This window comes from Falco rusticolus, chromosome 2, assembly GCF_015220075.1.
Source record: "Falco rusticolus isolate bFalRus1 chromosome 2, bFalRus1.pri, whole genome shotgun sequence".
Classification (NCBI taxonomy): Eukaryota; Metazoa; Chordata; class Aves; order Falconiformes; family Falconidae; genus Falco; species Falco rusticolus.
The window spans coordinates 1,041,456-1,056,038 of NC_051188.1; the positions used below are offsets into that span (position 1 = coordinate 1,041,456).

A 14,583-nucleotide genomic window follows, 5' to 3' on the forward strand; every position below is an offset into this window, starting at 1 on the left:
AAAATGGAAATTTCTTCAGCAGCAAAATTCTGGCCACACTGTTTCTTATTAATTGTAATAATGGGTAAAGCTTGGTTTTGCATCTTAAGCAGGTGCTCAGCTATGATAAAACTGGCTCAGCTTGCCTTGAAAAGTCCACTTTGGAGAGAATCTTTGCAAGTACTAAGGGAATCAATTTTACTATGAGAAAATAGGTAACTTTTTTCAGTATCTTTCAGTACTTTAAAAAACTTGGAGTTCTGTAAAGAGGGGAGGGGAGAGAGTGTGTTTCTGAGGCCAGCTACTGTCTTGGTCATGGAATCATAGTCATAGAACAGTTTGGGCTGGAAGGGACCTTCAAGACCAGCCAGTCCCACCCCCTGCCAGGGGCAGGGCCCCCTCCCCCCAGCCCAGGCTGCTCCCAGCCCCGTCCAGCCTGGCCTTGAGCCCTGCCAGGGATGGGGCACCCACAGCTGCTCTGGGCAGCCTGGGCCAGCGCCTCGCCGCCCTCACGGGGAAGGGTTTCTTCCTCATGTCCAACCTAAATCTCCCCTCTCTCAGCTTCAAGCCATTCCCCCCTGTCCCACCACTCCCTGCCCTTGCCCAAAGCCCCTCCCCAGCTTTCCTGTCGGCCCCTCCAGGCACTGGCAGCTGCTCTAAGGTCTCCCCGCAGCCTTCTCCTCCCCAGGCTGCACAGCCCCAGCTCTCCCAGCCTGTCCCTGCAGCAGAGGGGCTCCAGCCCTCTGACCAGCTCCGTGGCCTCCTCTGGGCCCGCTCCAACAGGTCCGTGTCCTTCTGATGCTGAGGACCCCCGAGCTGGATGCAGCGCTGTGGGGGGTCTCAGCAGAGGGGCAGAGCCCCCTCCCTCGCCCTGCTGGCCACGCTGCTGGGGATGCAGCCCAGGGCACGGGCGGCTTTCTGGGCTGTGAGCGCACATTGCCGGGTCATGTCCAGCTTTTCATCCCCCAGCACCCCCAAGCCCTTCTTGGCAGGGCTGCTCTCCATCCATTCTCTCTCCAGCCTGCATTTGTACTTGGGATCGCCCTGACCCATGTGCAAGACCTTGCACTTGGCCTTGTTGAACTTCATGAGGTTGCCATGGGCCACCTCTCCAGCCTGTCAGCGTCTGGATGGCATCCCTTCCCTCCAGCGTGTCAGCTGCACCTCACGGCTTGGTGGTGTGGGAAACATGCTGAGGTGCCCTCGATCCCACTGTCTGTGCTGCCAGCAAGGATGCTGAATAGCACCAGTCCCAGTAAGGACCCCTGAGGAGCGCCAGTTGTCACTGGTCTCCACTTGGACATTGAACCATTGATTGCAACTTCTTGAGTGCAACTATCCAGCCCGTTCCTTATCCACAGAGTAGTCCGTCCATCTCTCCAGTTTAGAGGCAAGGATGTCATGTGGGGCAGTGTCAAATGGTTTGTGGAAGCCCAGGCAGATGACATCATTTGCTCTTCCCTCGTCCACTGTCATAGAAGGCCACCACACTTGTCAAGCGTGATTTGCCCTTGGTGAAGCCATGTTGGCTGTCACCAATCACCTTATTTTCCACATGTGTTAGTATATGTTTCCCAGAGGGTCTGCTCCATGATCTTTGTGGGCATAGAGGTGAGACTGACCAGCCTGTGGTTTCCTGGATCATCTTTATTTCCCTTATTGAAAATGGGGTTAGGCTTCCCCTTTCCTGTTTCATTTCACTGGGCCATTGGTCAGATGCTGTATCTCGTTAAATTCCTCACCACTTTGTGTAGAGCCCTTGCTCTCAGTTTTCTTTGTCTGGGAAGGTGTTAAAATGTGTATTTAAAAAAACCAAAAGAGGTTAATTTGTAAGAGGGTCAACCAGGCCCCTGTAGTACCTCAGCCTGAACAGGGGCTGGATGATGAGCAGCACATCTGAACCTGAGCCAGAGGGTTGGGCATTGATATTAATTAATTCTCTGAATTTGAGACTTCAAAGTTTGTAAAAGTGTTAAGATTCTATGTGATGTCCAAAACTATGGCCTGGGTTGAAAACAAAAAAATAATAGTTGTTATGCTTAAGGATTACCTCAGACTTCCAAAAATTTCTCATGTTTTCCAGTCGATCAATTTTTGTAGTTATTATTTTGTTTGCTTCTAATATAAATTGTCTTTGAGCAACTGTGGCGATGGTTGTGATTTTTATTTCTTACTCTTTTTGTCAACTGGTGGCTAACAGATGTATATAGAAAACATGAAAATGCAAAGCATGCCTTTCCCTGTAGTTCACTAAGGCTAGACAGGCTGCTGTGGAAATGAAGTTGGACTATGGGAATCCTCTGCTGCCAGTTCCTTGGGACTCCACTGTGTTAAAACTTCTGAGAAGAAATAATGCCTGGTCAGTCCGAGCTGTCGCAACAGAATACAATGTGAAATGTTTCTGCCGGTGCTGGAGCCCGCAAAGGTAGATGTGAAAGATGCCTAAGGGTGAGACCTTCAGCTGGGAGGGGTGACGCATGTTTTCAAAGGCACGGGAAGAAGAGGTGGTAGGTAGAGAAAATCCTGACTGACCTTATGCTAGCGAGCTTTAGCATGGGTTTGCCTGTTTTTTACTGTCTTCATCAGTTGCTCTGTTTTAATTTGGGGAGGAAAAGGAAGAGAAGGAGGTGTCAGAGCAGGGTGTCGTTGATGGCAGCTTGAGCTTTCTTCTTTCCTCACCTCCAGCTGTAAGAAGCTACTGAATGGAGAGATGATTTTGTATGAAGGAACACTCTAAGGGAACAGGCTTCTGCTTCCTTTGCATTTGAATCCAAAGGAACCTGTTGTCATGTACCTGCTGACTTGTAACGTTATGGTGCTGGTTTCATGCCTTTTGCAGACTTGTAACTGCTGATAATGATGAACGTAGCGTATGTCCCTGGAATAATTGAATCACATGATAAAAACATCACAGTGTATTTTACAGATGTGTGGATCGAGACAGCTGTGCTAGCAACGTGCAAAGTGTAAGATCTATACCCCAGGAGTGGTAAACCAACTTACCTACTCTGCTTCGTGGGTACAAGCCAGTGAGTCTTAAATTGAGAGCTATAGACTACTGGCATTCCCTGAGGCTAAAGTAATTGATCCAGGACTGTATCTAACGGTTTTCCATAGTGCTTTAAATTAAAGGAGGAAAAAAAAAGCTTTATTGTGGGTGGTGACCTGAAAGGAAATTAAGGGTTGGCAGGGATTCATTGGCCTAAAAAGGTCGGCTACAGTTGTTTGACACTGTTATTGATTGTGTCTGCCTTTCTAGAATTACTTTTTGAGGTAGGATGCCATAAAACCTATGCAAATGAACTGCCAAAAATCCCTTTCTGACCTGGTTGCTCTGTCCTCCTTTCCCCTTACGATCATGTACAAACTGCTGGCCGCTGCCAGCAGCACCTTTGCTGCTCATTTTCACTGTGTGATGATCTGTTGTTTGCAAAGCAACAGTTGGTTTCCTGCGCCACTGCCTACTATTTGGTGTCTGTGGAGGACTCCAAGTGTGAAGGTTTGTGGACTTCAGTTGTCTGCAGCCCCTAGAACCTGCTTTAAGTTCTTGAAGGACATTGCCTTAGGTTTTTTGCATTTTAGAAGCATCCTTATGATGGACCAAAATGTCTGTCGAGCCACCAAAGAAATATATAAATGTGGATGTTTTGCATCAGCAAGTAAGTTACCTGCAGATCTTTACTGGCCCGTAGTTTCTGCGTAGAGCAACGTAGCTGCAAATTTCCTTTGTCAAAGAAGTTGCATCTAAAGTAGAAGTGACAAAGCTGCTGGAAGTGTGTTAAATGGACTCTCTCTTCAGGGTATGCTGCTTGCTCAGGGGCTGCCTGTGCTTCACAGAGTCTGAAGTTGACTGATTTCACTGCAGGTACTTGAATTTCCTTTGCCTGATCTTCATGTGTTTGATCTAGGCTGCAAGCTTTAGTCTATTGTTTGTTCTATTTCAAATGAATACAAAAAATACCATCAATTAAAATCTAGGTGAGTCCCCTCTTCTCTGGGATGAATGAAATAAAGTATATTTGAAGTAGAAAATGATGGAACATTGCTTCAATTACTAAAATTATTTAAACCAAAACAAAACTCTTGCCTTGTTTTTCTGGGTCTTGTTTGTTTCCTTGCAACTCTCTGGATAGTCTACATCAACTTCCAAAACAGAATCTTAAATTCCCTCTTTTTAAGGAGGAATTTGCTTAAAGGAGCAGATCTGTTTAGTAGGACAAGAGTGTAATTTGTAACCTAGGCTGGGAATAAGCTATCTTAAAAGAGGCTATTTGAACTGTTTTGTTTGTACATAAAGAAGCCATTGCTGCTTTAGTATAATGCAAGAACCACTGAAGTAGCACGAAAGACACTTGCACAATTTTTGTAGTGTTAACAGTACAAAATGGTCTTATTTCCTAGAATTAATGAGGGCAGCCGTTCCATTTCAGCGATCAGGCTGGGAGGGCATCCTTCAGCCAGCTTTATCCTGCATAACCAAAACAGCCTTTGAAAACGTCTGATAAATGTGCATTTAATATTGCCCTTTGCTCTTAAAAAAAAAAATAATCTATAGCTGTACATTTTTTAATCAAAAATAACTTTTTCTACCAGACTTCAAAATTCTTGTTGTAAACAAAGCTACTTCCAGTGGGTGGGACCACGGATGTATTTCAAGGTGGTTTATTCTCTGCAGGCTTTCATCTGTTCCTCTGGATTTTTTATTTTTTTTTTTTATTCATCGGGGACTTAGGGATGCAAAGAATTGGCTCATATGGTCCTTTTGGTCTGATCTCATCTGGTGTCTTGCATCAGGAAAGAAAGGGCAGAATAAAAGAGGTTTGACAATAGAGCAGAAGTGGAATCAATGGGGGACGACCCCCCCCCCCCCCCCCAACTTCAGGGTAAAAAATTCTTCAATTGGAGCAAGGAGTCGAGACCACATTAACTTTGCCTTTTACTTCTGCTTTCTGTGACTAGACTTGATGTTATCTTCAGAGTTCCTCAGCTGTGACTGGATAAACTAAATCTTACTGAGAATTTGTTGGATGAATGCAGTCTGCTGGCTCTGTCAGTGTCTTTGGGATAATGAATGAGTTTTGTTTCTTGCTTTGGGGGAACCGGGTGAAATTTCCATAGCTTGACAGTGAAGAGCAGAGGAGGATATTTTTTGTAAGGAAGCTGCTTTAATCATTTTATTACAGCATTTCTGTTTTAAAAGCTCAGACTGACGTACCTAAAAATACAAAATGCAAATCATTTTGTCAACTATGAGCATCCTGCTTTTGGGGCTCCTTTTAAAATAAAAATCTAAAAATGGTTTTCATGTATTCATAATTCAGTATATTGTTCTTAGCAGTGCTTTTTCCTCTTGTTGCCTTGGGTGGTTTTTTTCCACATGTGGACTAGCAAGTTCTCTGATCCTGAGCATTAAATCTTTGCATTTCAGCTACTCTTTTAAGCATCGGGTCTGAAGTATCAGCAAATCTGAGCATGAAACTTGATGTGAGGCTGGTAGTCGAAAGATCTTGAAGCTGTATGTTTCAACAGGACTCCTCGGGTGGTATTGGGTCATCTGTTTTGAGAATTGAGGGCAGAACAGAGTTTGACTTCTCAGTTAAGAAATACTGTTGCTTGTCAGCATGTCAGTTATCGCTGGACAAGCAGTGCTGTGGTGTGTCTAGTAAAGGAAATACAGTGAAGATTCCTTTCTGTGAAAGGAAGTTGCAGTGTCACTGGGATTTATCCTTCAACCAAATCTTAAGGGAGTCTTGCAAAGGGCAAGTGAAATTGTGGGATTACACTGTGATTTATCTGTATGTGTGATGAGAAGGGTTTCTTCCTCTGCTTTAACTTACGCTTTTAACAAGTTGGATCTCTGTTAACCAAATCTGCCTCTCACTGGGAAGAGGTCACGTGGAATTTTTCAGCTTTACAATGAAAAGGATGGATAGATTGATTATTTTTAAGATTATTTTGCTTTTCAGATGTTTCTTCTGTTGGTTTTTTAATATTATTATTGCTGATGCCTTGAAAGTGTTAGTATTTGACAACTGGTACGAACTCAGAGATTTAAGTGTGACTTTGTGACTTTTCTGGAAGAATCCTTGGGCAAAATGTGGTATCTCTGGTATAAAAGGCAAGCACATGCCTAAGAAAATGAAACGGGGATGTAAGGCCTGCTCCTTGTACAGCATACAGTAGAAGTGGCACAATCCCAATTACTTTTCCTTTGTAGGTCACTCTTGACTGTTGCCTGAGCCTTTTGCAGACTCTGCCTTGGCAACAAATGACCTTCTAATCCTGTGCTGGCAGGGAGATGATTTGTATTATCTAATGGGTCTCTTCCATCCCTGGCTCTTGCGTGAGCCTCCCCAGTGACTCGTTACAGCGCACGGCGTGGAGTGCTGCTTGCTGTGCTGCCAGCGGTAGCCAGTAGCACGTATTCTGCACATGCTGGCGCAGAGGAGTTGTTGGTACCCACCATTAATCAGTGTCATTAGTGATGGTTGGCGTTGGACATACAAATCTCCAGTGCGCAGGGCTGCAGAAGTGGGACAAGGCAGCCTTCAAGAACCAGATGAATGACCTTGAAATCTCTCCAGCCGCTGCTGTCGGATCAAAGTTGCTGGAACCATGAGATTAGTGTATTGATTTTATCTTGCAGGTGAATGCTCTTTTGAAATAAGTGCTAGGCAGTGGCTCAAGGCTTCCAGACAAAGAGTATCGATCAGGTTGACTCAATTAGCTGTTAAAGGCAAGGCTTTGAATTTGGGCCCTCATAGCTAATGGCAATTTTGCTGATAGGAACTTCACAAGTTCCTGTCTTTTAACTCGGTTATGTGTCTTGGATACTTTGCTGTTTGCTGCCACTGATTCAGTTGCCGATTTAGGAGGATGTTAGTATTTGGGCATCTACTTGTTTGTGTGCTGAACCAGTGATCAGTCCTTTCCTTTTAGGAGTTTCCGATTTTTATATATCAGAACAACCTACTTCTTCCTGTCCCATAACACATTAAAACACTGTAGCTTATCAGGATTAACGTGGATGAATGCTTCCACTTACTGCCTTGTACAGCAAAACTCCTCTCTCTGCTTTTCCCCTAGCCTCCCAGAAAAAAGCACTGGGCAGGCTCTGCAGTGTGTAATTAATGTGCGCTGTTCAGGTTTGATGGTTAGGAACGTGAGTAGCTAGTTCAGTATGGGAGCCACCTCTAGGTCCAAATTCTTCCAGAGCTGGTATAGCTGAAGAAAAATGTCTGAGCAAGTCAGATAGAAGCTTAACTATTCCTGCTGGAGCTGGCTGCCTTCCCATCCAGGAGTATACGCTGGTAATCTGTGCATTTAAGCAATGATGTCTGAGCTACAGCTGTGTGATTAGGAGCTGGTTAACGTGGACTTTGTTTTCATTAGATGAAAAGCTTGAAGGAGCAGAAAAGTCATCTTATGAAACCCACGCCGCTACTGTTCTTCAGCCACTTAATGACAGAAGAGTTTCCAAACTTGATGTTCAGGTGCACTGTTTGGAACAAATGGTTTCTTTGGTTAATCACTTATTTTTCTTAGCTTCCCTCCGCTTCAAAAAATTCTTGGATGGCTTGCATGTAAATTCCTACAATGGAACACATCTCACAACTCTGTATGCCAAGGAGGGGAGGAGAATCCACTGCCCAGCTGAATAGGTTATGTTAAGAGTTTAATTACCCTCACTGTTAAAGTTGCATGCCTTTTCTCTTAGGACTTTGTTTGGACTATTAGCTGTTAGATCTTCATCTACAGAAAGAAGAGAGGCTGGAGACCACCTTTCCTTGTCACTAAGTTACTTCTCTGCTCTCTGTCACCTTTCAGTCATCCTGTGTAAACTACGCAAGCTGGCTCTTTTTCTTGCCAAAAAGCTCCTTCTCAGCTCCTGAATTGTTTTGAGTTTTTTGTCTCTCTTCCTGTAACGCAGTTGTCGGTGCGTCCAGCAGAGAACCCCCCTTGCTGCTCCAGCCAAAGCTGTACACTGTGGTAAAACCCCATGCGAAGCGTTTCCTCCCCTGCCTTTATTCCTACAAAGATAATGTTAACTTTTTTTTTTTTTTTAATTGTCCCAGCAGCATACTAGAAATATTTTGGCCTAAAGGATGTCGTGTGCTACAGCATTGCTGACTGATGCTGCCCTGGACATATTTTTGTGTTGAAACTTTTTCAAGAGATTAAATTAACCCACTGGCTTAAAAAAACTTGCTAAATGAGACAAGGCTGAGGTCTTGACTGTCTTACTGCTTCCTTTGGTTAGAACCCCCAGATTGCTTACCTAGTTGATTGCAATATGTATTTTAAGCAGCCAGTTGTTATTTTTGTGTATTAGCTTGTGCTGCTTCTTCCTGTTGAGCTTCATTTTCCTCTTGAGGTCAGTTCTGCATTTTTCAAGATTACTTTGAATTCAGATCCTGTCCTCTTATTTGCAATCACTCCCAAATTAATGCCTTCTGTGAATTCGATAAACATACAGCCAGCAGGACGGAATAGAAAGCAAGTGAAAATGTGTAATGGAATGGGTTTCAAACTCTCTTGCAGATCCCAACAGTCAACAAATTGGGGTTTTTTGGGCACTGTTCTTTATTATTGTTATTTTTATTTATTTTTCAAGTCATGCGGAGCGGCTTAGTGCTCTGTTACGACATTCCGAATAAAAACTGCTGTAAAAATAAAACTCGTCCATAAGCCCAGGGGCTGGACTCCAAATGGTAAACTGTGGCTCGGTAGCCCTTCTTTGTTGCTCTGCTAAGGGGTGGTGGTGGTGGGAAGATCAGTATTTCTGCAGGTTGTGGGATGCTAGTTGCACGGTGAGGTTTCCCTTCATAAGGGATTATCCTTACTGGGAATTTAGTTTGTAACTGTTGTGCTAGGCCCGTGATAAATACATGTAGTTTAAGTGCGCCGTGTACTCACAGAATCATGTGACAGTGCTTTAGCTATGACTTGCCCAGGGGCCTGTGCTGTGCCTCCATACGGGAGAAATGTGATCAACCTAATTGACAATAGATTAATTTCTGTGTGTTTCTGTTCTCTCCTCAAGCTCTCTGAAACGGGGCTTATGGCAGCATGGCTTCAACAGGAGAATCAGCACATGCATCCACATCCCTTTAGTGTGCAACAGATGGTATATGAATCCTAAGGTGATTCATCTGGCTATTTTTTGTAGGGCTGGGGATAGTTTGTGCTATTGGCAAGCAGTGCGGTGTGTGTGGGGAGCCTGGGGAGAGGTGAGGTCGCGTTAGCTATAAGGAATGGCTCTTTAAAAGAGGGAATATTTAAAGTCTGAAACCTGCTGGACAAGGTGTCTGTTTATACAATATAAACTTGTGACTTTCTGAAGGAAGATTCACTGACTTAATAATTATAGATACAGTGGGAATTGTGGGCTTTCACTTCTGCCAGGGTTTTAAAAGCAAGTTGGTTTTTGGTTGTGTGTTTGTTGGTTGTTTTTTGTGTGTGTGTTTTTTTTAAGGAGAAATGGGGATGCTTCAGTAGCCATGGTGGAATTAAAACTGTAAGCAGTTGGTATTAATACTAATTTGTTCTGGTGCCTGTTGACATGCTATGTAAAGAAAACCTTGGTCTGTTTGGAGAAGGAATGTCTTAGAACTAAAGGGCATTAAGACACTCTATCCAAATGTTGGTTGAAGGAGATATTTAAATACGAGCAAAGCAGGTGGTGCTGTATTTTCCCCCTCTCTTTGTGAAGTGACTGAAGGTAGGGTAGGGAAGCTCCAGCAATATGAAATAGAAAAATCTGTTCTGATTTTATAGCTTCTAGACAGACTCCGTCCAAGACTTCTCAGAGCATAGTGGGAAGGGAAATGATTTGCCAGAAGACTTCAGTGTTCTTCAGGGGTTGTGACTTACCAAAGCAAATTATTTCATGGGTTTGATTACATCCCCTTGCCACCTCTAAAGAGTTAAATTTGTCCCTTTGCATATCAATGGCCGTGTGAGGAAAAGCTAGCTTGTTTATGGTGCCGCAAATCCATTACAGGGATTTATAGCATGTGCTGCAGTGGGAAGGTATTGGATTTGCTCATCTCTGTCTCTTGAGGATTGTTGCTGGGTCTGTAGTGAAACTCTCCTCATCTCGCAGCCTGTGGCTTTTTGTCCAGCACCAGCTTGTGCTATTGTTCAACACATCTGTGGGGCCCAGGGACAGATTTGAATAAGGGATTCAGGAATCCTACCCATCTGAGATGTGTTCCTTCCGAAAACCTACTGCCTGAAGGGAATGTTTACCTTTGTGTAGGCAGCTTTTTAACTTTGTAGGAAACCTGGCTGGTGTCTATGAACAAGAAAAATTTGCACAGGAATTCAGGTTTTGACCTGGCAAATTCTTTTTCTCAAAGGTTGTCTACTGGATTCCTGTTAGCTTAGGACTTGAGTTAACTGAAGTTTGCAGATAGATGAAAGTGCTGCTTAAGTACTTACTTAAGTATTGGAGATTTTGTTGAAAGTTTTGTAGTAAGATTTAAAAAAAAAACACCAAACAAACAGAAAACAACCAAAAACCCAGAAACCTACCTCAAAACCCCACCCCCAAAATCTTGGCTTAAATTCCCCTGCTGTCTTGATGGTCAGCCTTGTAGAGAACTAACATCTCTGGAAACTTATTTGAAGAACACAAGCTTTGACTTGTGCACATCTGTCAGCCTTCTGTCTGTACCTGTGATGTCTGATGGCGAACATAAGGCATACAGCTCTTCTCCCCTGCCAGTGGGAGATGGCAAAGTCCAGCTGCGACGAGGTTAGAAGGAAACAACAGGAGGTGATGTATTCTTGAGTAACTTCAGTTGTTTCCTAAATAATTTGCCTACAATTAAGAGTATTTAAACATACTGAAATGAGGCAGGTTGAGATGTTCCAGTTCCTGCACCTTGCTGGTTCCCTCCAGGTGAAGATGGCACAGAGTAGGAAAGTGGTGTCCACTGACAACAAAAGCTGTCTTTGTCCCAGCTCAGCTGTATGATTGATCTGACAGGAGTAGAAGGTCAATGTTGTGATGATTGTTTTAAAATGAACCTCATAATACTTGTCTTTTAAGAAAAATGAGATTACAAGGTATTCTGATACATGGCTGGAATGTTATGGTACGTGCAGTTTATGTAGATCTCAGGTATGAAATGAGGATCTTGACGTACTGATGTAGTTTGACATAGGTTGTGATTCAGTGTGGCCAAGATGAGTTGCAATTACAGAGGAGCTGCAGCATCACAAATGGCTGCATGTGAAAAAGGCTTTGCCTGTGTCAGTGTGACTGTCAGGTGTGCCCGCACAGGCTGCAGTGACACCTTCTGATGGCAGTGCCAACTGACTCCCTAATGCTGAACAGCCAAGTGAATATACCAGTCACGAAGCTGCAACCGTCGCTGGAGTGGATAATGGCATTTTTAACAGCGTATGAGCCTGCTTATTCAAGAAGGTATAGCGAATATATTATCAAAGGAAGGGTGAGGTTAATGGAATAATAAGGCCTGCAGGCGTTGTGGGCAGATGGTAAACAAGCCTCTCAACAATGATGCTCTTCAATCTTGTGCTATGTGATACTACAGCAGGGACTGCCATTTATGTGACAAGTACAAAGAGTGTGACATTGAGGAGATGCACAGTGAGATGTATTTTAAAGTGACATAGCTACCTTGTTTCATGAGCAAGAAGAGCTGTCTTGTTAGTAATAACTTATTGTAGGGGTTGTCAGGCCTATTACATTACTTAGTTCAACTAAGATTTCTGAACAACTTGGTAGAACCGGGAACAATCAAATTATTTCAATTTTCGTCTCAAATCACAAATGTTTAAGCATAAAACTGATGCTCAGGAATGATACAGGAGCCAACCTTTTTCAGAAAAAAATGTGCCTACTAGTTACTTCACAATCATAAAATCAAATAACTGCTCTTTTTCTTGTAGGAGGTTTAATTGCATAGTCCGGATCTGTTGGACACAGAGTAAAACTCCTGAAACCATTTTTAAATCACTTGCTTAAAACTTGCACTGGAACTGTTCCTTGAATCTGTGGTGTTTTTTTTTTTTCTTCTAGTGGGGAAGACTTCCTTGATCACCAGGTTCATGTATGACAGCTTTGACAACACCTATCAGGTAAATTAATCCGTATTATTGTCTTCTGTAAGGCCCCTCTGTTGCCATGTCATCCATTACGGGAAGAATCAATTTGATTGCAGGGGATAGGAGTTGGTACACAGACCAAATTCTTAACTGTAACATCTTTAAGCTTTGTATTTTAATAACCTTTCAAAATGGCATTTCAGTGTTGGATTCTGCTCTAGTAGCTTATCTGCTACTTGCAGCAGGATGAGCTGCCGTTCAAAAGGACAGGCTTCTTTGGTATACCCAAATAATAGCAGTTGTTAAGTCTACCAGTTTGAGGTTTTTTCATGATTTGCTACCACATGTGATGGTCTCATCACAGCTATAATGCCTCTGTGGGGAAAATGTAACAGATGCCTGGCTCTTTTAAAAAAAGCAGCAAGCTGAGCCGCAAGAGGTTCTGCAGCAGGGTGAACAAGGATTTGTGGAGCAGAAAGCAGTGGATTGTAAGGCTGGGTGTGCTTTAGGATGCTATTTTATGCTGTCTGCTGGAACAAAGACCACAAAACTGGTTGTTACGCATGTCCCCATCCGGTGACTGCTTATTTATGCTTATTTATTATTTAAATAAGGTTGGGTTGGCAAGGTTGGGGCTGAAGCTGGGTGTCTTTTTTTCGAGTTGGCCCTGCAGCCCCCTTATTGCTTTGTGTTTGGTGACAAGTCAGTTCAAGTTGACGCAAGCTAACTTTTCTAAATTCTAGAATTTCTAAATCATTGTTGCCCACTCCCAGAATTTAGGATGAGCTTGAAAAGGTGGCAAGCTATAAAAGTATTTCAGTTTCATAAAGGGTGTCTTCAAGCAGAACATGTTTCATGACTTGGTTAGTTGGTGACGTTCTGAATACACTAAGCTGAGAAAAATCTGTTCCCTGATGAATGTGAAGGGTTTTTTAGGGGGGTGGGAGGAGGAGGTAATGGGAAAAAAAATCAGAAAAATGCTGTGACTCTGCTGTTGCTTAGTGTCTATCCAAGTATCTCGTTTAAATCTCTTTACCCTTTAATGATTTCCTTCCTGCCTCTTCAGTAATTCCTCATTGCTGCTAGGCAAGTTAAGTTGGGTAGAATGAGATGCAAGTTCTCACTTAACTATGGGAGAAGCAAAGCTTCTGTGGTGTAGGAGGGCTAGAGTACACATCATTGCTCCCAAGGGAGCAAACATCCTTTCAAATTCTACCCACTGTAATTACATGGACATGTGAATGCAGTTCTTTTATTTAATCTGTTTTTTTCCCACAGTATTTTTCTTTCAGGTCTGCTCCTTTTCTCTGCGGAGCTTGCGTCCTAGTTCTTTCTTACAGAGGTTTGACCCTCTGTGCTTTATGATAATATAGTTGTCTCCATGGGAAGCTGGTCTGACAGAATACACTAAATGATTGCAAAATGAATGAGTGGGACTTTAACCAGTTAGAAATCTTAAGGGCTTACAAGATAGCTTCAATTTAGCTATCACTGATGCGTGCCTAGTTTGGGTGTTAATGTACTTGGTAAAGTGTCATTCATCCAAAGACCTCTATTCTACTGAAGTCATGACTGAGGTAGGGTTATATGTCCTATTTTGCTATAGCTGGAAGAAAGAATGAGTCATAAAAGCTCCAGTAATTTGGGCAAAATCACACGACGCTTTAGTGTCAAACCAGAATATAAATTTCTTGATGCCCAGGATTACACAGAGACCTCTCAAAGCTAACTACTTGAATGATAATGCATATCAAACCACTTTGTACATGGTTAGCTGTAGCTTAGTTGATGGATGATTTGCTCATCCTGGACATCTCTGATAAATTTTGAATGCATATTTTCTGAAAGCTGCCACAGCCTATCGTTTGAACAAGGGGTTTTGTGTTCAGCTGGTAAAAACAGAAAGCTGCTGTTTAATAAAATCTGTGCTGTACATTAGTTTTCTTGTGCTTGCTGTTAGATAAGAGCAATCAGCTTTTGTCCACGCAGCTTGTTAATAAGCTGTTTTCATGAAAGCAGCATTTGTGAATCAAGCAAGAGCTTGCTGTACTGTGTCAGGGAAACCCAAACACCTGAAATAAAATTGTGCCATTGGTGGTGTATATTTTACCAGGAGTGATTCCTTTCCGTGGACATGCTGAGAAGCATTTTCCTTGTTCTGTGGCAGCGTATGTGATATATAATGAAAGACCAACATTGGCAAACATGATGCTTCTCTGTGTGTTACTCAAGAGGAGAATTACAGGCAATGCTTCCCTTTAGCTTCAGCCTCCTGAAGGAAGGGAGAGGGAGGACAGTGTTGAAACGTTGGCCTGTGACCTGAAAGATAATTCAGGTTCTTGCTTTGCCCCAGGCTTCCTTGCATAGTGTTGGGTAATTCTGTGTCAGCAGCTCTAGTCTATACAATAGGGTAACAACAGTTCCTTGTTAGACAGTAGAGTTGTGAGGACAGATAGATTTAAAAGTCTTCACATACATGGCCCTATCCATGGTGTCGCCTTCTTGAGGTTTTCTTTGTTCTGCTTG

The 14,583-nt window shown here is 43.0% G+C and overlaps 1 protein-coding gene across 2 annotated transcripts in view; it reads left to right on the top strand.

Annotated features, from left to right (window-relative positions):
• The window catches only part of RAB6A (RAB6A, member RAS oncogene family), a 67,885-nt gene that overhangs the window by 27,473 nt on the left and 25,829 nt on the right, over positions 1–14,583 (top strand). For both annotated transcript variants that reach the window (XM_037376074.1, XM_037376073.1), the window contains exon 2: positions 12,032–12,090. In XM_037376074.1, the coding sequence (XP_037231971.1) occupies positions 12,032–12,090 (59 nt within the window). The remainder of the gene's footprint in view (positions 1–12,031; positions 12,091–14,583) is intronic.